Genomic DNA, 26,002 nt, shown 5'->3' with positions numbered 1-26,002 from the left:
AGTTTCGTTTTAATTATAATTAATGTTTTATGAGAAATTGAAGTTTTTTTTCAATTATAATAAATAATTTATGAAAGATTAGGCCTTATTGTTTTACATAATTGTTGGACTGTTAAGGATTGAGATTCCTGATCATGTTAATTAAAATAATTAAAGACTAGGATTCTCTTAAAATTAATACGTTAACCTCTGTATTTGGTAAATTCTAATTACCTTAATTCTAATTGTTTAATTCAATTAGATTCACCTATTTACCCTAATTAGCTTTCAAAAGCTAATTCTCTCTTAATAAGTTTAATCAGAAAGTTTAATAAGAAGAGAATTTAAAATAAATCTTATGTTTCTAAAATTAGAGTAATGAAAATATAATTAACTAATTATCGTCATTAATTGATAAAAATTAAATCGTAGAGAGAAAAGAAAACAGTAATGATATTAATTATTATTATTGTAAGTAAGAATTTATTATTTAGTAATTAGTTGGAATCAAATTAATTATTGGGAAAGAGGAATTAATTTGGAGTGAGAAGGAGAGTAATTTATTAGACACAAGATTAATTAAAAACATGTTGAAATTAGAAATTAATTGAAAAAGTAACTAGACTTGTTTAATTAAAGTAATGAATAATTTATTTATTGGGATTGGCATGGAATGGAATGATATTTATTTGTTTATTTATTTAGAATGATGTTTATTCATTTATTTATTATTTATTTAATTATTTATTTAATTGTAACTCACTCTTGGAGTGAAACTCAAGAGGATTTAGTTTGAGTACATTAGATTTTTGAATGAGAATGCAGATAATGATGAATGTTTATTATTAGGTGTAGAGGGAGAACGTTTGTTGTACTTAGATATATACGTTGGAACGAGTAAGTGTTGAGATATACCTAAGGGTGTAGTTGATGAGCACAAGAGTGTGACTGATTTTTTTCACTATGGAGTTATGGTATTGTGGAGGCTCATGGTGTGATTATGATGGGCGATTCAGGATGAGGTTAGTTTTGATGGAGGTACATGTAATGTTGATTCATGATGACGATGTGATGGGAAATGATCACATGGAGGGTATAGTCACATTATAGTTAACGAGGATGTTGGTTATGTTCATAGTATAGAGACAATTATGTGAGTATGGGTAACATTATAGTTGAATGATATTATTATTAAGTTGTGCTTACTAATCTTGTACATATTTTTATTGTTATTGGCTGTGTTATGGTAGCTTACCCATATTTGTTTGTGTTTGTGGTTGTGTGTGTCTTGCGATGATCGTATAACTTTTAGGTTATATGGGAGCAGATGTTGCAGATGCTTCGGATGTATAATAGAGATGCGAGAGTGAGAAAAAGACTTATGTTAATTAAAATTTTCGTGCTATAAATGTTAGAGACAGTATAATCGGTTTATTTTATTTTGTTTTCATGGTACCAATTTCTGTATTTTATAAGTGGATTTACAGTATTATGATTCTAAAATTTTAAATTTTCCCTGATAATTGAAACATAAAAAAAAAACGGGATGTTACAATGTGAAACATTAAATTAAACTAACCTTAAACCATTATAACTCAATCAATCATTATAAATTAAACTAACCTTCAACACAAATTTATTTTTGTTATTATCTATTATATTTGAAAAATCAACAATCCGGTCATTATGATGAATTATATGTCTTATCATTTCTCAAACTAGTGACTCTTTCCTTATGTGATAAATTAATAAATATTTTACACATCATACAAATAATATCTCAAGCACATTTAATAATGAATAAGATACATAGCTAACAACAGTGTTATATATCCATTTCCATTATTTTATTTTCTCTTTTTTTTTTTACGTAGTATATTTGGAGAAGACATTTCTTTTAGAGGAAGATGTTTTGTTTCCATGAATATAAAATTTAATACAATATGTTCTTTATTATGTAAATAGAAAAAAAGTGTTCGAGTTAATTGTTGGCAAACGTGAGATTGAAAAGATAAATAATCAAATATGTATTTCTAGTTAACACAGGTAAAAAAAAATGATTTCATCAGAAATACTAAACCAACATAATTTTTCTTTCTTCTTCCATCATAATAAGATTAATAAGAGGCTTAATGAACTGAAATTTTGTGATTAAATAATAGAACTGTTCAAAAATTCTCAAAGAAACAAAACCATTACCATATAATAAGGCGGAAAAAAATGTTATTTCTTCCTTCACCTCGTTTTTTTCCTCCCTGCATCCCCATAGTTATGATACATACATACATATACATATACATATATATATATATATATATATATATATATATACTCATAGTTATGATATAATTTTTCGAAGCACGGTAAAAAACTTATAAGATTGCCTTCTAGTAAATATAGATAAAAGTACAAAATAATACAATATATTAAAGGTTTATGCAATGTACTTTTGTTTTGTAATGTATATTTTAATCCTACTATTTTTAGAAATTTTGATAATAATGAGTATTTCAGAACATAGTATGTAAAAAACATAAATACCAATTATATAGAGCTTGAGGTTGACAAGTATAATACAAAATTCATTGGGGATAATTAAGATCTCAAAACGCATTAGATTTTGAAATTTCTAATTTTTATAAATCCAAACTATTTTTTCTCTCTTTCAGTCACAATAATATATATATATATATATATATATATATATATATATATATATATATATATATATTCTTAATTTCTAAAATAGTATATTTTATTTTTCTTATTTTTTTCCTATATTATTCGGAGTTTAAGGTCTGGAGGTTAACGTTGATATTCATATTAGTTTTTATTAGAGTTTAAGATTTAGAGGTTAACCTAGATATTCCTGTTAATTTTTTTACACAACACTACTTTAGAACAGGGTAGAAGTGTGAGTCTGTGGGCTAAGTATGATTATGTCTCAGTGAATCCTAGACAACTGGTATGCTTATATGATTCAGAAGTTACATATAATACACAATATGTGTAGTATGTGAAGATTATATGACTAGTTTTGTATTGTTTAGTATAACACACACAGTTGTTTGATTAAACAACATTTTAGTTTTAAAAAAATAAAGTGTCACACTTGTATAACTAAAATTAGGAAACAAATATAGTAAAAAATTACAAAAGAATTATTATTGGTAAATTACCTCTCAAATCATCTCAAACCTCACTTAAACATCCTAAATCAGATTCAATTTAAGTTATATTTAGAAAGAATAATATATTTTGTCTCCGAACTTGAATCAAATTGGTTCTAACAGTTTTAAACCTAATTTTACATTCCTAATTTCACCATTCTACTTTTTTTTATGTCTGACATTTGAATCAGATATTTACATATTTCAGTATTATTGTCTCTAGCTACACAAATTAACCACTATAAATTGAAAGTGAATTGGAGGAGTAAAACCATGATGTATTATATTACATTTAATATGAATTGATTTTTTTTTCCAATACATACACTTTGGTACAAGAAGGGACAGCTTGACAGAGGATCAAACTCCCGGCATAGATATCACACCCCAACTGAGCTACCGGCTCTTAGGCTATGAATAAATTATTTACAACACGTTCATGACTGTACATGTTACATACATAATACATGTACGAACAACAGAAGTGAAATATGTTAGAATTGGGAAAAAAAGAATTGAATTATTCAGGCAAAATGGGAAGCCTGGTAACACTGATGCCATTGCTGCTGCCACCAGTAGAAGCTGAGGTGGGAGTTGTTTTCTTGCGGGCAACAGAAGTTGTAGATTTGGAGGGTTTTTTGGTATTTATCCTCAAGGGAAGAATCTGTAACCTGGGGTTCTGTTCTGTACCTGACTTTTCAGCAGCCAACTGATAGCTTTGCACAAGTTCAAGCTGGAGGGCAATAATTTCAGAACGTCTAGGAAGAAGTTCCACAGCCTCTCCACCAGGAATCACAATGTACTCTATTGCAAGCCGNACCTCCTGCCAGAAAAAAGTAAAAGAATTTTAAAAAGTGACAACATGAAAGAGGTTAATGTATATGATACCGTAGGCTTTCTCTTGTTTAAATGGATGCAATGTATCAGGGAAATGGTCTTCTAAGAATGAAGCCAGACACCAATAGAGAAACAAGTAACACAAATGAGTAAGCACAGATGGTCCCCNGGAAGGGATCTATTTCCCATTTTAATAAACTAATTCAATTGCTAAGTGCATCTTCTTTCAGAAACCAGAATCCGAAAGCAATTGCAATACTACAATAAACAGCACATGTTTTAATTCCAAAACAGAAAATGGAACATGAAGTGGAGCAATAAGATACTAATTAAATAATTGTAAAGGGCGTGTACCTCCAAGGCATCAATCTCTTCCAGAGATGGTTTTCGTTTCGGCTCATCATCCTCAATTTCAATATCCAAGCAGTCATTTAATGGCTTATTTGTTGTACGGCCAAAGGATTCTAGCCCAAGGATCATTCGTACTGCCTTGACCATTTGAGCCATGGTATTGGACTGAAAGAAACAAAAGTTCGTTACAAGACAGGAGATTTACACTGAAGGAAAAGCTAAAGGAGCAGCAGGTAGGCACCTTGATAACAAATACTGGCACATGATGGAACTTTGCTACGCCACGGATCCATGGGTTCTGTCGTATCTCAGAACCAGTCGCAAGAATTGCATCAGCAGTTCCAATGTCATCAGTCACATCTATTACATCTTCAAGCCCCATTACCTTTGATACTTGTAATAGATCAGCTTCGAGAATCTGAATTCATTCAACGAGAAAGACATTGCGCATTCAAATTGTGATAAAGTTCCCAATCACTCAAGACCTTAATAAGCGCATGCAACCTCAGACAATTTACCTTATGAGTATAAACTTGCATTGGTGAACTTCTCTTCATCACAGGTCCACGAGTACTCCATTTTGTGGACCAAGTAGGTGCATGGTCTTTATCACCCTTACCAGATTCACTGTCAGAACTTGTGATATCATTGTTAGTTAAACCAGATGTTTCTCTAAGATTCTCTTCAGGCACTGGAGCATAGTTTTCCAAATCCTTGGCATAATCATCCCATTGACGGACTTCAAACAATGGAGGTTTGCCTGTAATAAAAGAGATTTTCTAATTACACTTCAATTTAATCAACTGTTCAAATATTGTGTCAATTAATAATGACTGAAATACTTCATTACTACTAGAAGGTGAGGAATACCTGCCAAAATGGCATCCACAGTTGCATCTAATCTATGATGAACACGGCATTCTGTTTTAGATATCATCTCAACAGCACATGAAAACGTTGGGGGTCCTTTCCTTTCAAGAATTGTCTTCTGCACTTTCCTCTTCCTGGCTTCCTCATCCCCAAGGGTAACGCTCTATTCAAACAAATCTTCAATAAATATTAGAAATGTGGGAAAGCACTACACATATTCCATTTGCAGATGGCTCTGAAATTTTAAGATCAATTAGCTCTTTGAAAGAAGAAGCGNGCCAGAAGGAGGAATGTATTTAATTAGTCATTATTCATATAACTCATAAAAGTGAAAAGAAAATGAAAAGTGCAACTTCGCACCTCTATGCCACCAACAAGAATCTGTAAATAAGGATTTTTTATTATGTTTTCAATGGTCATTCCATGTGCGGTTCCAACCAATTGAACTCCTCTTTGAGCAATGGTACTGGCTGCCAATGCTTCAAGCTCTGTTCCAATTTCATCAATTATAATGGTTTCAGGCATGTGATTTTCAACTGCTTCAATCATAACCTGAATAAATACATATAAACAGTGTCACAGACGATCGTAAATGATTAGATGTCTTCCAAATAAGAAGCAGTAAAGTAAAACAAAAGAATGAGATTTGTACAAACATTATGCTGAAGATTCACATTTGGAACTTGCATCCGTCTGGCTCTGCCTATTCCTGCATGAGGAACATCTCCATCCCCTCCAATTTCATTAGATGTATCCACTATTACAACACGCTTCCTGAACTCATCTGCCAGCATCCTAGCAATCTCTCTGCGCACAGAAATAACTTTCTAATTTTAGATCCTTAACTTGTTAAGGAAAAGTAGTTACTTGTTAGTAAGATCCTAATTTTTGTCAATCACTTTAAATATATTACTCTACCAAACTGAATCCATCTTAGGCGTGACTTTTAAAGTAGATATTTATAGAAATGAATGATGTATCGTAAAAACAATGATTGACCAGATGGCAATGTATTTATTTATCAGTGACATACATTCTGATTAAATTCCAACTTTATCAGCCTAAATAATAATAAACTCAGCAAGACCAGCTAATGTGTAAAGATACGTAAAAAGTGTACCTAATCAAAGTTGTTTTACCGACTCCAGGAGGTCCAATCACCAAGATAGAACCTCCATCCTCAATCAAATCACGTATGATTCCAGCACTACCACTCACAGCGCGACCCACTCGACAAGTAAGCCCAATGATTTGCATTTTCCGATTCCGAATGGCACTTATCCGATGCAACGACCTATCAATACCCGACCGGTTGTCATCAGAAAACTCACCAACCTAAACAACCCATCGCAATTACACATCAGTCATCACAACCAAGTGATGCGACCAAGCCAAGTGACTGACACCATAAAAACAATAACAAATCGTTATTTGTTCGAAACATTACCTTGGAAATGGCGTGGCGCAAATCTTCGTGCTCGATGGGTTGTTCGGAGATAACCCAATCGCCGGAGGGAAACCTGGCAAGAGGTTTTCTCCCCAAATCCATGACGACCTCTATGAGGCCTCCAATTTCGCGGTGGCGATAGAGCTCCCTTCGCATCTTCAGAGGGAGAAGTTCGAGGAAGAGGCTGAGGTCCTCCGGGCGCGAAGTGGAGGGCGAGGAGCCGTATAAGCGGTCGGAGGAGGGACGACGAATCTCCGGCGAAGCCGTACATCGGAGACGGGTTGGTCGTCGACGGAGAGGGGATATGAAGTGGGAGTTTCTGAGGTAGGCGAGGGCTGAGGTTGGCACGTGAGGGTGGTAATGGAGATCTATAAGGAGCACGTGCGAATTCAGCGCCCTCATTTTTTATTTATTTTTTTTCTCTTTTAATATTATGTGTAGTGTTGAATGTGCTCTGGTTATGTTATTATGGAGGGAAAGGTGAATGAGAAGAGAGAAAGAAGAAGAAAGAAGAGAAGATTCTAAGGTATCTTCTTTTGTTTTCCACGGTGTTGTGTTGAGAGACGTTAACGGTTTTTGGTCAGAGGCTGCTCACCACACATTGCACTATACGCATTGTTTGCCTTCACGCACCTTCAACCAAACCAACCACGGACTTTTCTTTTTCTTATTTTCGCCTTCCTTAATAATCACCAACAAAAATCTCAACTAAAACATTAAGACAAAATAAGTTTTCATATAATTTTGTTCAGTGTTCATGTGTACCAATGGTTTTTGTTATTTATGATCAGATGCTTCGTCTTTTGTTTTATTTCATTATGGTCAAAGGGTTCTTGGATTTACTACTATACGCATAAATTATTATAATCTAAAAAAGAAATTTGATGCTTAAATTTTAAGTGTAATGTGACGACGCTGAAAATCTATAAAAATCATTAAGTTGGTGGTGTATGGGTTCTCATGATTACGATTACGATAGGGTTGCTTTGGATTTAATATTCCTTACGGCAAGGAATGAGATTCCCTCCACTCAACAAATTAATAAATCATATACACCAAAACTCAATTCCTAAGTTTTATCTTTTATATACTAAAAACTTAATACGGTATTAATGTAAACAAATATTTTAACCTTATAACAAAAAATATATATAAATACAAATGAAGTATCGGATGCAATCTCTTGCAACCAATCCCATTTCCTCTATAGCAATTGTGTTTATCTTTTTCTGAAATTATATTAAATCACGTCTATTTTCTCTCTAATTTTAAAATCAACATTCAATTCCTTTATTCTTTTAAAAAATATATCAAAACTGAAGGACTTCTTTAAATGCAAATTAATACCCTTTTTTCATGATAAAATAAGGGAGGAAATGTTAATTTATTAAAAACATAAAAAAAAAAACACTAAATAAAGTATAAGAGTGAAGAATATTTATTTTAAATGTAAAAAAAGGAGTATAATAAGTTTGCAAACGTGATTTCGTCTTAAATTTAATAACTTTATAATTTACAACTATTCATGCATGCATGGGATCATATCACAAAATTACCCATTCATTTTGAAGTTATAATAATTGAATAGCAATATTATTAAATAAACTACACTGACCATTATCCTAGTAAAAGTATTCATAAAATTAATAATTGTAAAATACTTGTTTAATATTATGTAATAAAACAAAAAAAAAAAACTATACAAAACTTAAATAATCTAAATTATAAATAAAAAAACATCTTATTCTACAAGATAACAAAGCAATCGATCAATAATACATGCCCAAGTCCCATGACTTTTCATTTTAAAAATGTTCAAAATAAATTAATTTTCTGCCATTAATTTTTTCCCAAATTTAGTTAACTTTGTAATTCATCAATATCGTGGATCAACTAACCAATTATCGATTCAATAAATCAAATTGAGCAGTTCGTTTCTTTTTCCTTTCTTTATAAATTGTAAAATGTCAAATCTTAAATACATGTGTACACTTTCAAATGGAGAAACACAGCTTTACAAAGCTTAATTCTGTCACAAACGAGAAAATATTGCTTCTGGTCTAACATTGGTTGGGTGGGCATGACCAACCGGAACAAAAAAGTCACTTTCACGGAACATTAATTTTTTTTTTTTATATGAACACTTTTTTCAAACGGTAGAAGGCTGGAGATCATGACACCCAATTGAACAGCAAGAATTTTAATTTTGGGAACTGGAATTTTAAACTTGCTATAGATGAATTATGAGGTTCAAGTATGACTAGTACAATGGTATATGACACTTTAGGAGGGAACAATGCTAAACTAAAGATTAGTTGAGAGACAAAAAAGAAAAAACATGCGATAGCAAGTTACAGCACTTGGGGAGCGAGGGTTCTACCCGTTTTTATATGAACTTTGAAAGAAAATATTATTGTACATATCAAGTGCACTCAAATTGAGACCTACCAGTTTCACTTTGACCGATTGCTCCAGTGACGGAAAAGCTTTTTCATCCCCTCTACACAAGCAATGACAAAAAGATCACCCCGGGAGCATTAATTCAACAGTGTCAACATCATACGCATACATGCAATCTTCGTTTTCCTCCCCAACTTAACCCCAAAAACAAAAAAAAAAAAAACGTGTCCTTTTATAATATTCCTCAAGCATTGGAAATTTGCACATGGATTTAATTGATGGAGCAAAGAATACAACAAGAGAATATGTAAAGGCACGGCTTATCTAGAAAGAACAATCCACTCAAGTTGACTAACATGTTGAATTTGGCTCTGGTTCTACAGTGGTAAGATAATGAAATCTACGAACCAGGAGGAGTAGACACGAAGCTGAGGTCTTCTGGCAAACAAACAGGTTTTCAATCATGTCTAGTAAAATGCACAAAGAATAACCACTAACCAATAGCACAGCCCTTCATGATTCCACAGGAGAAAGGTATGATTGAATTCCAAAAACAATAAAAAGAATTCCGCCGGAGAGTGCAACCTGCAAATTATTGAGTACAACATTAAGATGACATAAACACTCAGCTTACCGCTCTATACCACAATTGGACACTACATCCCAGAAAGTGTTCTAATGGCTAATGGTTATACTGTACTACTTTTGTTCACATGTTGCACTTGTATCCACTTCATTATTCCATCAATTCTTATATACTCTTTTTGCTTGGTAGTCTGAAACTAATTTTAAATTATTTAAACTTGAGGTATGAGGACGATTTAAGATACCAAATATTGAATTTAAAATAAGTTCACAGAAAAAAAAAATCAAGGTGAGGAAAACAGATTGACACGAGCGGTAAAAATAAAAAGGATTAGAAATTTTTACAATTTTTTCAGATATCCGAGAAGCTAAACTCTTCCCTCCAACAACAGCAGCAGAGGTGCACAACGCTTGTCCCCTGTGAAAAAACAATCAACAATTATACTCCTCCCATCCAAAAATTGCTGGACGTTAAGATTGTGACATATCCTAGCTTACATATTTATGCCTCCTAACAAACACTACGCGTTTGCAAGGGAAGTAAACATGTCCGCAGAATTACAGCAACAAAGCATTGAAATAAAATGTGCCATCACGGACAACCCAAGGATAAGTAGCCAAAGGTTCGAGGAAATAAGCTGATTCCAAAATAAAGACAGAAAAATTACAAGCCAAAACTTACAGAATCCCCCCGAGAACAACACCAAATGGATTCTCATCTGCAGCCAAACCTATGGTAGCCAGCTGAACAAGAAAAAAGAGTTATGCTTAATGAAGTGATTAAGCAGTCTCCATTCTCCAATAGAGGAGCTTATTCAGATACTAACCTGGCTCTTGTCACCCCATTCACCAAAAAAAGTGATAGAAAATGCCTGCATAATAGGGATGATAAAGGGAATCAAATTTAACCTAGTTCAGTGTTCAATTGCAGAATGTATAAAGATACTACGATTAATAGTTTATCACCCAGTTCAGTTTTCAACAACATACTGTACAGAGGTACCACCATTAATATTTTATTACCTGTAGAAAGATAGGAGAGAAAAACTGAGATAAAAATGACCGCTGCTGCTTTTTAGCGACATCGTCAACCTGGGAAATGAGGCATGGTATATACAATATCAGAACAACAAATGTATAGCATTTGAGAATTCTGTCTTATTTTAATATCGTAATCAACAAGAGACTCGCAATAAGTTGCATAAATTGAGTCCTTAAAACAGGAGTCATCCAAATTTCAAATTTTGCTCTTGAAGTTTTGCCTGCATGATGTTATGCGCCTTACCCCATCTGATATTGAACATTTATGAAGCAATTAATTCAAAAATCAAGTCATTAAGAGCCTCTTTGTTGGATTATGTAGTAATAGTTGAAAATTCAAACATCCAAGTATCTATCAACCACTTGATAATCATAAGAGCTATAAAGTAAATAAAATATATTCTATTAAATAAATACATTGGGGGTAGCTTACTCGGGATTTATGAATGTAGTTTGTAACCTCCTATAAGCTCTTTTTTAGCTTATTTTCGTGAAGTAGTAAAAATAAGTTTTTTTTGGCTTGTATCAGTAAGCTTCAGAGTCAAACTTATGAATATGCTCTCTATTAAACAATATCTTATTGCATAAATGTTCAACTGTGATATGATCGTGCACGCCGTAAAATCAAAAGGGAATGACACGAGGACGGACAGAAAATAAGGAAATGAAAATTTTATAAAACAGATATTATCTTACCTTTTTGCTATTTTTTGCAGCTCCATTGTTAGCCTTCCAATCTTTATCCTAATAACAGTACAAGGGTGCTATCAAGAAGACAATAAAAAGTCAACCTAAAACAAAAAAAAATCAAAAAATAGAGGTAAAATTATTAACCAATTTAGCTTCAACTTCGGCCAATTCTTCAGTATCCCTGTCCATCAAATAAAATCATTAAGCACAAGTCCAAGATTCAAGCTTATTGTGAATAGAAAAGGGTGAGCAAGTTGATGTGATGGACAAATAATAATCACCCTTGTTCGAATAATGCATCTTTCAAGGACCAAAGCCCAAACGCCAAGAATAACAATGTAGTAATGTGATGAGTCCAAGTACGGGAAATCTGCATAATTATATGAATATCACTAAAGGCAGAAATCGAGGAAGAAGAGTAATTTAGCCAAACATGAGTTAGATAACACCCGTCTATTTGCCAAATATCTATTCTCAATACATTCAATGTATTAATCAATGCACTGATACCATGGCACTTCCTAAGAAATCTATAGGAATAAAAAAAACAGTGATTGGAATTGTAAAGCGAGACCAGAAACAAAGAACACTCACCAGATTAGGAGCAGCCCAGCCAACAAGAGCAGACAGAATGGTCATCACCTAGAATTTTCAAAATTAACACGGAATCATGAAACTCAAAAAGGAGGAAGAATAAAAGACCTAAATCATACAATACACAAATTATCTAACCATCAAAAAATATAATACAGTGCAGTAAAAATAAAGGAGAAAGAAGAAAAGAAACTTACAATCAAAGATGATAAGCAACCTGATAAGACTAGACGCCGTGGGTGCCTCATAGCCAGTATCTTGGATAAGCATCATAATATGAAACAGTCAGAGTCCTAATTAATTTCTAGTAGCAAAATTAGAAAAACCAATATAAAGGCCCTTATTTCTGTGTGGAACTATGCAACGAGATAACAAATAAAATAACACTAGTTGTCATTTCTTCAAACACACTACACAAAACATGGCTCCCACGTGAGTTTGCCAGCCAGAGCAGTGAAGAATGTTTTACTCAAATTCAATTAACAGCGGAAACAACTAAATTCATATTTGCGATTTCACAGATACTTGTGCAGTACCTTTGCCAAATTCCAAGCAATACACACACAACGGACTACTCTAAAAAAAGATAATAACAACAAACAGAAAAGATTATATGTCAGTTGGTTTCAGTCCAGAACAGCACTCCAGTCGTCAAGGGGTGCAGCCGATAACAAGATCTAGAGACGAAATAGAAAAATGTAGAACGGGACTAGAAAAACACTCGGAAAAAGGTAGAAACTAACCGCAGCAGCAAAAAATGTTTTGTCGCCGATCTCCGAGAGAATAGTCATGGCCAAGGACTTCGTGAAACCCTAATGAAAAAAAAATAAAAATAAAGAATAGGATTTATGTTGACGAAATTGAAAATCGAGAGAAGAGAACATTGTATGAGAATAAAAGGGAAAGCACCTGAACGATTGAGCTCATGTTGGCTGAGCGAAGAAAAATGACTCAGAGAAAATTGAAATGAAGACTGTGTTGTTGGTTGAAGTGAAAGTCGCCTGAGACCGAAGGTAGAAGGAAGGTGACAAAAGCTCAGAGTGACATGTGCGCGTGTGAGTGCGTTTCCTTTTAAAAAATTGTATTTTATGCACAGCATGGAATTCAATTCCCTTCTATCTCGATAAAAAGAAAATAACCATACCAATAGAAAGATGCTTCTCTTTTTAAATATTTCTATTTCTACAGACTGCGTTTTTTCTAAGTTTCGATTCTGTTCAAAAGATGCCTTTTACTTCAAAATTATAACAATTTAAAAATGATTGTAAAGTTTTTGTTTTGAGAAATTAAATCGGCTGTTTTCTTTTAAACACAAAATATAAATTGATTTTAGTGTTACGAAATCTTGAAAAGTTGTTTTCATCGAGAATTATTCGTTGTTTAAGGTGAACAATAAATCGCTGTAGTAAAAGCAAATAAATGCACCCCACTAGCTATTTTTCAGTGCCACGTGGTTGTAACGAGGCATTTTAACAACTTAAATAAATAATTTTGTCCTTTCACTTTTGTGATCTGTTGTTCAGAACAAATAAACCAATGAATATGTTATGGTGTGTTATTTGTGTTAGAGCATTGTGGTAGAATAAAAAGAAAAAAACTATACGAAAAACAATAACATTTAAGATTTCATCATTGTACCTAACATAAATTATAGGTTTAATTAATTTGATGGTTCCTATTTACGTCAATTAGGTCTTAGTTGTAAGAGCTGAATTGAGTTTCTTTTTACATAAAATTGAATCGATAATGTATTTGTTGTTAAATTTTATGAACCGTATTAAATATATTGTTTGGTGTCATAGTGACGTAGCATTTCATGACCACATGACATTTCATAACTAAACTGACAAATTATTTTCTTTCTTCAGTAAACTAATTTGATTTCTAGTTAATTTTATTTCAATAAATGTTCTTTCCATAAGTAAAGACTTTATTGATTCAATTTTGCATAAAAAAAATCAATTCAGATGTTTCAAAATACAAGAGTCTAATTAACGCAAATATGCATGAATAAAAACCTTTAAATCAATTAAATCCAAATTATAATAAAAACATTTTTATTTATGTAAATGCAAAATTCCACTTTCTGAATTAATTTTACCCATCTTTATTTTTTAATTTTCAATTATCTCGTGGTACTCGTCTTCTATAAAAATATACTAATAACATATTACATAATACATTTTAATATTGTTCTAAGTCAAAAATTATAGTCAAAATATAATTAATATAGAAAGGAAAGTCAAATTTCAATTAAATTTATATTTATAAGAATATTTTACAAATCATAAATTTTTACTTGAGTAGATCTTGATCATGATTCACTATGATCATTTTATCTAGAATTATATGTTTGGATAATCATTTTATTTATCTATCTCTCTCTATATATATACATATGGATAATGATATTTAGACAACATTTTTTTGATAACATTTGAATATTGATTACGTGTCAATCTGTAATTGGTCAAAAATTACTCCACAATCAATAATAATAATCAATTATCAATTATCAATAAAAAATTTTGACCAATCACATATTGACACGTAATCAATGTTCAAATATTGTCAAAAAAATGTTGTCTAAATATCATTATCTATATATATATATATATATATATATATATATATATATATATATATTTGATTAATCAATTATCTTTATATCAATATTACTTTTACCATATACAATACAAACTAGTTTACAAATTTGCGAATAATAATTATATAGGGAAGTTATAAATAAAATATTCAGAGATGTTGTCTTATTACCATCTTGTAATGAATATTCTAAGAATTATATTTAAGATATTTTACAATTTGTTAAGCATGTAAGAAAATTACTGTGACAGTGTACCAAAAAAGCTAATTAAAAAATAGCAAAAAAAGGTATTCTGTCTTGTCTTCCATGTTTAACTTTTGAAGTTTATTTTAATGCTAAAAAAAAAAGTGTCTGTTTGCGTTTGCAAATGGTACTAAAAAAGTAATGGCCAACATTAAACCTCCAAACCACTCTTTATTGGTTTCTTATGAATGGAGGGTTGAGGATCACAAAAAAAAGTTTAGAATAGCCTGCTCGATAAAACCAGTTTTGGAAGCTTCTCGTTTTGATTTTCTTCAAAGTGAAGCATCAAAAGTACTTCTGCACCATTTTATACGGTTTTAATCGTTATCATATTTCTACCTCAAATTTTTAACAGTGTGTTGATTTTTAAAAATAATTTAAAGAATAATAAATAAATGCATTTGAGTGAATTTAGATAAATTTAAAACAATTCAGATATGAATTTTAATGAATGAATTTGAATGATTTATTTTAAGAGATTCGGAAATAAAAGTTATATTCGATGGATATATAATAAATAAATAAAATTAATAGATTGAAAATATAAAATTATTATTTGACTCTTGTAATTAAAATTAATATGTTTTTATTATTATTGTTATTATTTAATAACAATATTATTATTATTTATTATAATTATTATTTATAGTAATATTTTTTATATTATTGTTACAACTATTGTTAATATTATAATTATAATAATAATTAAGTTTTATTATTTGAGTGATTATAAAAAAGACATTATTGTATATAAAATCAAAAAGTTCACAATTTATAGAATTCACAATAATAATAATGATATAGTTATTATGAATATTATTTTTTGAATTAATATGTGTTTTCGTTAATTATAATTTAATTTAATCTTTCTAATTTAATTTTATTTACTTAACGTTTTTTAATCGACTTTCATAATAAAATCGACTTGAAATAAATATAACTTAAAAAAAATAAATTCTCGTATTTTTAAAGTTAAATAATTAAATTAAATCAAAATTTTGAAAAAAAAAATACTAATTTCAATTTTTATTAAATTGTCACAATTAAATATATATTTAACTCTTATTTTTTTAATTAATATCAGATTTATTAATATTATTTTATAATAATTATTATTGCTATCGATATTATGATTATTATTGTTCATTTTTGTGATAGTTTTTATTTGACAAATAATTTTATTATTATTGGTGTACTGAATTTTATTGGTATACATACATTTAAACTTTGTCCATAAAGTGTTTTAGGTGACATCCAAACATAATACCAAATTAATCGTATTAAAGTAATTTAATCAGTAGTCATAAATAACACTGTAATATATATAAACAAAAAATGTTAGGTAAGAATAGATTGCCACTACAAATGCGAACACAAAATGGTTTCATGCAAAGGGAATCGATTTTCAGTCATTTTAAAACTAACAAATTCCATTTTCAGGACAATCGATTCCCTACCGCACACAAAATGCAAAGTGTTTCTCCTTTGTCTACAAAGTGGTTATTTGCTCCACGAATGTGAATACGTCCATTTTTTATGCAAAGTTAAAAGCATAAGAATAAGCTATAATTAAAAAATAATAAGTATGGATATTTACGTAAAATCATGATTAATGACATGTCTTTTGTAATAAAAATGGTAATCTTATATATAACATATGATGTTTATTTTTATCACTAACAAAAAATACTCAAAACTTACGCCTATGTTTTTTCATCTATAATATTATGTTTGAGTTTGAACATAAAATACTGTTTTAAAATGAATAATGATATTTTGACAATATTTTAAGATGTGTTCACTTAAGAATAATCGGAGGTGATTGGGGGAGAGTGATTGAATGAATTTGAGAATAATATTTTTTTGTTGTTTATTTGAGTGAATTTTGAAGTAAATTTTTTTAATTTGTCATATAAACTAAATCCTACACCAATTCTCACAAACTTTATTTCAAAATTCACTCTCATTTACCTCTAAATTCACTCAAATAAACAAAAAAAAAAAATTAACCTCAAATCCACTCAATCACTCTCCTCCAATTACTCCAAATGAATACACCTTTAATATTAATTACATGTCATGCTGTATTGGTCTATTTGATATTTATAATTATTATTATTATTATTGATTATGAAATAATTTTAGACAAATCATATAATTAAAAAATATAATATTTCAAAATATCAATTTTACCTCTCAGTCACACAAGAAAAAAAAAAGTTTTTGCATGAAAATCACGTGAGTGCACAGACACAGGCATTGAAAAATAGAGATGAGGTGATGATGTAATTGGACACTTTTATTATGATTAAAAGAAAAAGGTAACAACTACCATACACTGATATAGGACAATTGGTTACCTTTCAAAGGAAGCAGATATCTGCCATTTGGAAATTTTTAACCACACTTTCTTTCTTTATTCCTTCAAAGTCAGAGATTCATTAATCACCAATTAGGTGAAGATTGATACTATAAAAAAATAATGTCAATGAATTCGTTATTTTGTTCAAAATACAAGTAATTAAATTCTAATCCAGCTTCTGTACGAGCATATATCTTTCTAAAACAGATGAGAATCTACTTTTCTTTTTCTACAGCGACAAACTTTAGTATTATTTTAGATTTCAGATGTTAAATATGTTTTTAGATAAACAGCGATTTAAATATAAAAAAATATTGATATATTTCATTTTTAATACAATAAAAAAATTTCATTTTAATATAATAATTTTAATTTTATTTTTTTAGCGTTTTATTTGATCGATTATTAATGTGGTTGAACGTGTGCCTTTTCTATGTGTGTGTGTTAAACATTAATGAATTATTAATGATTTTAAATTTACAAAATAAAAAAATAAAACGTAACAAATTTTCTTTAAATTAGCGATGATAACAAAAAATTAATATGTATTCAATTATTTAAACTAATAATAAAATTCAAATTTTTATATTAAAATCGTATCTTTTTTCTTATTATGTGAGTGGTTCACAGTGAGTGAAAATATATACACGTTTGTATGTTAATTTTTATTATGATAATAAAATTATTAATATCATGATAAATTTAAACATAAATATTTCTATAAATAATTTTATTTATTTTGTAGGTATTTTTATAATAATAAAAAAAAGTTGTTAGGTTTAGAAGAACGATGGAATTAAAAAAAACAGTTAAATTAAAAAAAAACGATCACTTTAAAGATAAAATTAATAAAATAATTATTTTAATTTAAAAAAATTTGATATAAAAATAAATTTAAAAAATAAATATTTACACAAAAAAAAATATTAATATAGATATACGTATAGATGTATAAACAGGAAAAACAAAGCGTTACATTAAAAAAAAATGATATCAATCCTTTCGGCTAACCCAATACTTGTCATGGGCTGAAGACCCAATAACTGTTGGCCCAAAGTTCAAGCAAACCTAGTATCGTTTAAAACTAAACCCTACAGAACACATAACTCAGTAGGATCTGTGCGAATGACAGACAATTAAAAACCTTTTGAAATTTCAATAAATTTAGTCTACAAGTAAATTAATCCGTAAAAGTTTTTAAAATAAGGTTTTTAACTCATATTCGTAAAAGTTTATTTTTAAATTAGTTTTAGGAAAAAATTACGTACAAATAAAAGTATGGAAATTAAATGTAATTATTGGAAGAAAAAAATTGTTTACAATTCTATTCATCATTAAGATCAATACCACATGCACCACCATAAAATCAGTCCTGACAATCTGCAATATGTTTTTAAATTGAATTAAGTGAATTGAATTGAGATATGAATTCTGATCTGTTTTTGAACCAAACGAATAAAACGGAGAATTTGACTTTCTAGAAATGAAATTTTTAGCTCCCGTCGTTAACGGTGTTAGTTAGTAAATCTTACTTTTTAAAATTTATTACCAAATATTGTTTTTGGGAATTTATTTTAGCAATTTGTGAAAATTAAAATACATATGATAGAAGCAGCCAAGCCAGGACATTACAATCAAATAAAATAAAGCGCGTGGTCGATAGAAACCAACCGAAAAGACTGTTTAAGAAAATGAAATGAAACTAATTTTTTTGGATAAGAAGGAAGAGAAAAATAAATGTAAAATAATGTTTATGTTTTTTATTTTTTATTAATTACTAATGTAGAATTAGATACTACTTAATATATGACAAATAAACAATTACCATATTTCTATCCAAATTTGTCTTTGATTGTAAAACAAAAAACACAGTAAAATATTAGTATCACTGTACTAATGTTTGAAACGCAAACCCTAGAAAATAAAACTAATCCATCGTTCTTCAGCCAAAATCATTGACTTCGTTGCCTTGGAGGTTTCGCCTCGTTTTCTCATGTTTACCAAATTCATAATTTATTCTACGTAGACAAAACAATGTTTTTTCTCCATTGCTCCCAATGATGGATTCCCCCTCTTCCTCTTCCTCCTCCTCCTCTGACTTTGTTTCCATAGCCACCGCCAATCAGGTACCTCAACTCCTTCCTGTTTTTAACTCTCTCAAATCAGTCATTTAAGATGCATTTCTCTATCTACCTCGATAATTCAGTGTTTAGGACTATTTTCTTAATCTGGGTACAGCCAGTTGCACTCATTTGCCAATACACTGTAATAACTGTCTTCGATGTACTTAATGCCCAAAAAATATTACTCTGGAACTTGATTGTTGTGAATTGTGATAGAGTGCGGCCAGGAGCAGTGGAGAAGGGGTGGCTACGGAGCAGTCGCGGCGGTGGCACGACGTGTTCTGGTTAGGAATATTCTTAATCCATTTGATTGGGCTTGGGTTCCTTCTGGGGGTTCTTGGTCTAAACAGGTTTGAGAGAGAGAATAGACTTAACATTGACAAGTTTACCTCCCGGTTTTCTGAGAACCAATCCGGGTTGACTGAGACTTACTGGCCCCTTTATGCTGCTGCTGGTGGGGTTGGGACTGTTCTTGGATGGGGTTGGTTGTTGTTGTTGGGCTCCCAGGCAACTCAAATGATGAAGGTGTCTGTTCACATACTTACCACTTACCTTGCTGTGGTCAGTGTTTTGTGTTTCTGGGCTGGCCAGATTTTCTGGGGGGTTGCTTTTGCCATTGGAGCTCTTCTGCAGTTCCTTTATGTCATATCAGTCATAGACAGGTATTGGCCTTTACATGGTTTATGTTGGTGTGGGTTTCAGTTGTTTTCTTGTTACTCAAATTGTGGACCGTAAACCAATGAATGAGTAGTGACGGACTCGGTTCGATTAAGCAAGTGATTTGGAACTTGAATCTTGACTTTTTGCGTATGGAGAAAACTTGGTTAAAGAGGGACAACTTATCATTCGATGAACATAAATCTCTCTAATAAGATTAATATCAGTAACTGACTAGATTCTTGTAATCATACTTGTACCAGAAAATGCTGTGGGTTGTGGACAGACATTGACCTTGGACGTTGATGTTATTATTAATGGTGTGTTTGAGAAGCCCTTTGAAATCCCTTCAAAATCTTTCAGTCACGTTTAATTTATAGGAACGTGTGAAACGGCCGTTCAAAGTGGGAAACAAACCCGCACTAAGAATACTTGATTAGTGTTTTGTTTTTTGGTATCAATTCACTGTTTTTTTAGAATCAGAAAAAAATGTGTTTTCCGCTCCCATATAAGCAAATGGGACTGGATAGTAAGCTATTCTGAATTTGTTGGTTTATCTAATAGTCAGCAATGCATCTCGCTTTAGTTTTCTTCTGTCCTATGCAGTGAATATGGTGGTTGAATGACACATTTTGCAGGAGAATATCACTGTTATGCAATTTTGAATATATTCTGTTTGTTTGCCATTCAATCACTACGGTTTCAACAGTCTCCCATCCCTGGAAATGCAAATAAGCAGCTGTTAACTTGTTATATTCAGTTTTTACAGAATTTTTCTTTGGGTGTTTTCCAAAGATTAACGTTGCCAGCTTCTGATTTTGTGGTTAAGGTTTTTCTGCTGCTTCTTTTAGCCTTTTGTGTTGGTTGAGTCCATAATAAGATGGTTTATTGTGTTTTTTTTTTCCTTCTCCAGACTCCCATTTACGATGTTGATTCTGCAAAAGGCTGTGAAGATGATTTGGAATCTTCCTGAGGTTATGAGAGTGGCGTATGCTTTTATGTTTGTTGTGCTTTTATGGATGGCCTTATGGTCATTTGGAGCAGCAGGTGTTGTGGCTTCAAGCATGGGTGATGGTGGACGCTGGTGGCTTCTTGTGGTGAGCTGGCAAGTTTTTTTTCTTCATTCTATCTGCTCTTGTTCGAACTGGTTTTGACATCAGATTACTAGACTTCCCGCATCTGATTATGCTAGTATTTCAATTCATGCTTGCAGGTTCTCTCTGTGAGCTTGTTTTGGACAGGTGCAGTACTATGTAATACTGTGCATGTTATAGTGTCTGGGATGGTGTTTCTTGTTCTTTTTCATGGTGGTAGAGATGCAGCTTCAATTCCAGCTAACTCCTTAGTGAAATCTCTACAGTATGCTTTAACAACATCGTTTGGCAGCATTTGCTATGGTTCATTATTTACTGCAGCAATTAGGACACTACGATGGAAGGTAACCAATCATCATGACCAATTTCTAGTTCATTTCTTCCATTTATGGAGGTTTTCCTTGTTCATATTTTCTTCTTTTAAAACTTTGTTTTGTTTTCCAGATACGGGGATTTCGGTCTAAGATTGGCAATAATGAGTGTTTACTTTGTCTTGTCGATTTCCTTTTCCATCTCGTGGAGACTCTTGTTCGTTTCTTTAACAAGTATGCCTATGTTCAGGTATTCCTCTTTGACCGTGTCATTAACTAGTCCTGTATACGATAGAAATCAACTAGTCCCGTATATGATAGAAATTAACTAGTCCTCTATATGACAATCAAATACAGGATTTGTGGTTTTTCATTTAGTTTAACTGCTGGTATTGTGTAGTAAGAATATGTAAAAGTTCCTGGAAACAGGTTCACTGCAGTAACTTCAGTTTCAGCCACCCTGAAGTGAAAATCTCTTGTTTAGGATAGTAAGGGACCAATGCAGATTCAGTGCTTCCAACGGAAATGCCATTGCCAGTTTGTTGTCATATCTTAATTGTTTTTTGAAGTTAAGGATATAAATTGGTTGAATTTCTAGGATGAAAGTCTGTCAAGATAAAGGTTAAAAGTGAATTAATAGAATGATTGTTACTAGAATTTCAATTACTAAAAATTTGGAAAGATATGGAAAGCATTCCTTTTCTGTCAGCACTTTGCACCACAAGTGTAAAGATTAATTGAGATTAGCATTTGTAGGAATGACGCAAAAAGATTAACATGGGTTGTTTAAAGCAGCTGTTTATTTTTCCATGATAATGGAGATATAGTGTACAGTCAAGTTGTGTTGAAGTTTGTTGAATATATTGGTTCTTGGAAAACTTCTTCTGGCATGTTTTTAATGGTAATCTCCATTTCAGATTGCTGTTTATGGTAAAAGCTTTAACCGGTCGGCTAGAGATGCATGGGAGTTACTCCAGTCGACTGGGGTTGAAGCACTTGTGGCCTATGATTGTTCTGGTGCTGTGCTTCTAATGGGTACAATTTTTGGTGGACTGATAACAGGAACTTGCTCTGGTATTTGGGCATGGGTTAAATGGAGTGACAGAATTATTATGATCGGATCCACGTCCATGCTGATGGGGATGGTATTGGTATGTTAAAACAATTTCCTTGTTTAAAGCTTGCTCTTGGTGGGACTACATGCTGCTTGCTAAACTTTTTATTCTCTAAAATTGGCGAGGAACATTCAATGATTATCCATAAACCACCTGTGATCAATTGGGTTGCATCAGTATAATTGCTTCACACATGTGGGTTTTTCCATAAATCAAAAGGCTTGTAATGATGCTTATCGTTTTCCTGAAACATGTTGACCATTAAAATTATTCAAACTGCAATGTTGAATTTTCAGTTGTTTTTATATCTATGAATGACAGCTAAATTAATGATGAAAAGTGTCTTGTATTCTACGTTGTGTGTCGTGTTTTGGCCATGAAAATCAGTCAACGCTGCACATGGTTGAATGTGACTTAAAATATGCAATTATATTTCAGGTTGGATTGGCAATGGTCTTGGTGGAAAGTGCCGTTACATCCATATATATATGCTATGCAGAGGACCCCTCATTGATTCAAAGATGGGATGCTGAATTTTTCAACCAAATGTCTGAGACACTTCATCAGCGACTTCAATATAGAAGTGCTCGAGCAAGGGAAGTTTTAACACACAATCGATTCGATGACCTTGTACCCGAAAATGCACGTATCTGAGGGATCATACTTTTTTTGTACTACAACTTACGACAGCTTGTTTCTTCATTACATCAAGTCTTTTTCAATTCATATTTTTCAGATGAATTAGTAGGAATAGGAGAAAGTCCAAGGTTGCCTTGTGGTATTTTGTATCGGAAAGGGGACAGAGAGATGTAACCGTGCGTAGTGATTGTCCTGTCTGAAGGTGTATGAATTGATTTGTACAACAATAAACTACACGGTCATGTACAGTTTCTTTATTTTTGGCAACTAAAAATGGACATAGAGAATATCAATTTTTTCTTCTTAAGTGTATTTTTGTGTGAATGCTATCTATATTGGTTTGAAATTTCCAACTTCATAATTAACATTTTTCCTCAGTTTATATTTGAAATGACAAATTTAGATGAAAAAGTTAGTCAGAAGTATTTACTAAACTTGTTATCAGTGCAACATTGATTAATAATTAGAAATGGATTTATGGGCCTTGTATTGTGGACCTAAGAGTCTGTCCTATGATTATTTTTTAATTATAAATTAATCAAATGTATTTGGTCTGAGTGTAGGGGCCAAGCTGGTTAACTCTTACAGTATTACATTTATAAAAAAAACAAGATTTATATTTGATACATGATGGTATTTAGTTCAGAATTGAAATTATTTTATACTTCTTAGTTGCTGCAATTTTTTAATGTTTTGTTCATTTGATCAAATTATAACATTTTTCTATAATAATCAAAATGAAAGAATTTTAACAGATAAGAAGGTCAAAACTTCAAAGTACACTATTATTCTTTTTCAGATAAAAAGGTTACAATAATAACCTGTAAGCAAGAACAAGTACAATGTTGTGGGCGTGAGATTATTATCAGAATTGAGGAAAAAAAAAGTTACTGTTTATAACTAAGCAGAAAGAAACTATGATTTGTAACAAGAGATTGTGGTTTAATTAGAAGAACTAAAATAGATATTTGTAGATTTTGTTGTACATTTTTGTTTTGGGTGAGAAGAGAAGGTACCTGTACGCAACACCTGCAAAACTCTGTGTTATGTATGAATAGATGAGAAGATTGATTGTACCAGTTTAGCATCACTTTCATTTATTTGTAACAATTTTTTCAATTTTCATATTTTTCTGTCTCTTTATTTCTTTTATGCAAACAAAAGGTTGTGTGTCTGACAAAATAAAAAAAAATGTATGATAGAGTGCAAATGGCTAATAAAATGCATTAATTAGGGTTTCCAAATTTAGCTTTACCTTCTGATCCCATATGAGTTCCACATTTCCAGGCTCAGCCTGATGCCAACGTTAGCGTAAAATGCACAAAGTTCTTCTGACACACGCTCTAGCCTGAACCTACTACCACTGCTGCTCCTTGTAATTCTAACACCTGCTTCTTTTTTCTGTTTCTCCTTCTGCTTCACCCAAACCCATGTCCAACACCAAGAAGTTCCTTTCAAGCAAACATTTTACTTTATTTAACCCCACCTACCTCATTGCTACTCTTCTTTTTCCATCTTAGACCCACAGATCAAAAACCATTAATCTAATATAATCCAATGTTTCACTCTCTTTTTTTTCTTCTCCCTATCAGTATCAATCATGCAGGTGAGTAGTGACATTACTATGGACAAGATGTGTTTATGAAATACTAAGTTTGAATTTTTTGCAGAGTAAAAAACAAAATTATTTTGGACAGGGAACAAGGTATAATAAATGAGAGTGAGAAATGTGAAAAAAAATTGAAGCTTTAGTTTTGGTCTTACATGACCTCAATCTCATCACATCCCATCGATCTCAGCATGCACTCCTTCCCATAGCTATAACCTCCTCGCTTTACGTGACATGCATATTAAATACTTTCTCAAGACCTATGAGATGCTCCAATAAATACAACTCTTACTTACCTATTTATTCAGATTTTTAGTCATTTCAACTTTTCAAAAACCTATTTTAACTTTTGTGCTCCTAGTTTTTAAAATCAAATCCATTGTTTCTTATACTTGAGCAGACGTCTTTTAAATACACAGCTTATATTTATTACATTACTTGAATGTCTGTATTTGCAACGCTTATCGATGTGGTATTCCAAATATATAAAATAAAATAATACATTTTCGTATAGACGTAGTAGACACATCACCTTAAAAGAATACAATAATTTAAAAATAAAAAACATAACGACTTTCCACAAATAAGTTCATCTTTTCAAAAGTGGTATTCCTTTATATTGAAGGTCTACTCTACAAATGTACGAGTGCTTTTGAAAATAAAAAAACAGAGGAATCAAAATGATTATCTAAAACTTGAGATCAGAATTAAATTCATAAAAAAATCCAGAGACTAGAAATAGAATTATATTTAAAATATTGATTACAAATCTTAAATAATTTATATGTTAAAAATGTTTGTTCATTATATAGTTCAATTTCAATATAATTTTTATGTCGAACAAAACTATTCTATACAATTCACATGTTAAAATAACAGTTTTAATTAATCTGATAGATAATTTCTAATATAGATAATATTTTTATAAGTTTTCTTTTAAAAAAAGAATTAACTTAATCTAAAAAAAACAAAATTTATCAGTATATTCAAATTCTATTGTTTCAAGTAGGTGTTGTAATAAAACAAATAACTAAAGAGAAAAACTCACTAAAATTAATCTGCTAAACTAACAGTTGAAAACAAAAACACTTAAAATTGGACAACTGTCTTAAATTAAGTTTTGTTAAATGTTTATTGTTAGCATTTATCCGTTTCATTTTCTCCAGTTTTTGAATTTTTTTTCTCTTGTTTTGTGTTAACCATATATCCTAAAGTGTTAATGCATTACGATTAAATAAAATCATATTAATTATTCCTTAACCTCCTTTTGTAATGAAGAA

The 26,002-nt window shown here is 31.1% G+C and overlaps 3 protein-coding genes across 3 annotated transcripts; 1 reads left to right on the top strand and 2 right to left on the bottom strand.

Moving 5' to 3' along the window:
• Positions 1–3,411: 3,411 nt before the first annotated feature.
• Positions 3,412–7,362, bottom strand: LOC106772707 (uncharacterized protein ycf45). Its single transcript, XM_014659261.2, has 9 exons — positions 6,655–7,362; positions 6,328–6,542; positions 5,864–6,014; positions 5,568–5,759; positions 5,208–5,370; positions 4,856–5,097; positions 4,579–4,755; positions 4,341–4,502; positions 3,412–3,972 (listed from the first exon to the last, which is right to left on the bottom strand). The coding sequence occupies exons 1-9, from the start codon at positions 7,054–7,056 to the stop codon at positions 3,670–3,672; spliced, it is 2,007 nt and encodes a 668-aa protein (XP_014514747.1). The 5' UTR covers positions 7,057–7,362; the 3' UTR covers positions 3,412–3,669.
• A 1,490-nt stretch (positions 7,363–8,852) lies between these two features.
• Positions 8,853–13,051, bottom strand: LOC106771588 (GDT1-like protein 4). Its single transcript, XM_014657581.2, has 13 exons — positions 12,874–13,051; positions 12,708–12,776; positions 12,162–12,221; positions 11,965–12,012; positions 11,652–11,740; positions 11,515–11,551; positions 11,377–11,424; positions 10,663–10,731; positions 10,467–10,511; positions 10,322–10,383; positions 9,985–10,057; positions 9,553–9,639; positions 8,853–9,154 (listed from the first exon to the last, which is right to left on the bottom strand). Exons 1-12 carry the CDS (start codon positions 12,889–12,891, stop codon positions 9,568–9,570), a joined length of 690 nt encoding a protein of 229 aa, XP_014513067.1. The 5' UTR covers positions 12,892–13,051; the 3' UTR covers positions 8,853–9,154; positions 9,553–9,567.
• A 6,033-nt stretch (positions 13,052–19,084) lies between these two features.
• Positions 19,085–23,459, top strand: LOC106771587 (CTL-like protein DDB_G0274487). Its single transcript, XM_014657580.2, has 7 exons — positions 19,085–19,300; positions 19,514–19,959; positions 20,868–21,051; positions 21,168–21,392; positions 21,493–21,609; positions 22,277–22,510; positions 22,913–23,459. The coding sequence occupies exons 1-7, from the start codon at positions 19,232–19,234 to the stop codon at positions 23,126–23,128; spliced, it is 1,491 nt and encodes a 496-aa protein (XP_014513066.1). The 5' UTR covers positions 19,085–19,231; the 3' UTR covers positions 23,129–23,459.
• Positions 23,460–26,002: the final 2,543 nt, after the last annotated feature.

The sequence above is a fragment of the Vigna radiata genome, chromosome 8 (assembly GCF_000741045.1).
Source record: "Vigna radiata var. radiata cultivar VC1973A chromosome 8, Vradiata_ver6, whole genome shotgun sequence".
In the NCBI taxonomy this organism is placed as follows: Eukaryota; Viridiplantae; Streptophyta; class Magnoliopsida; order Fabales; family Fabaceae; genus Vigna; species Vigna radiata.
This window is presented reverse-complemented; position numbering and strand designations above follow the sequence as displayed.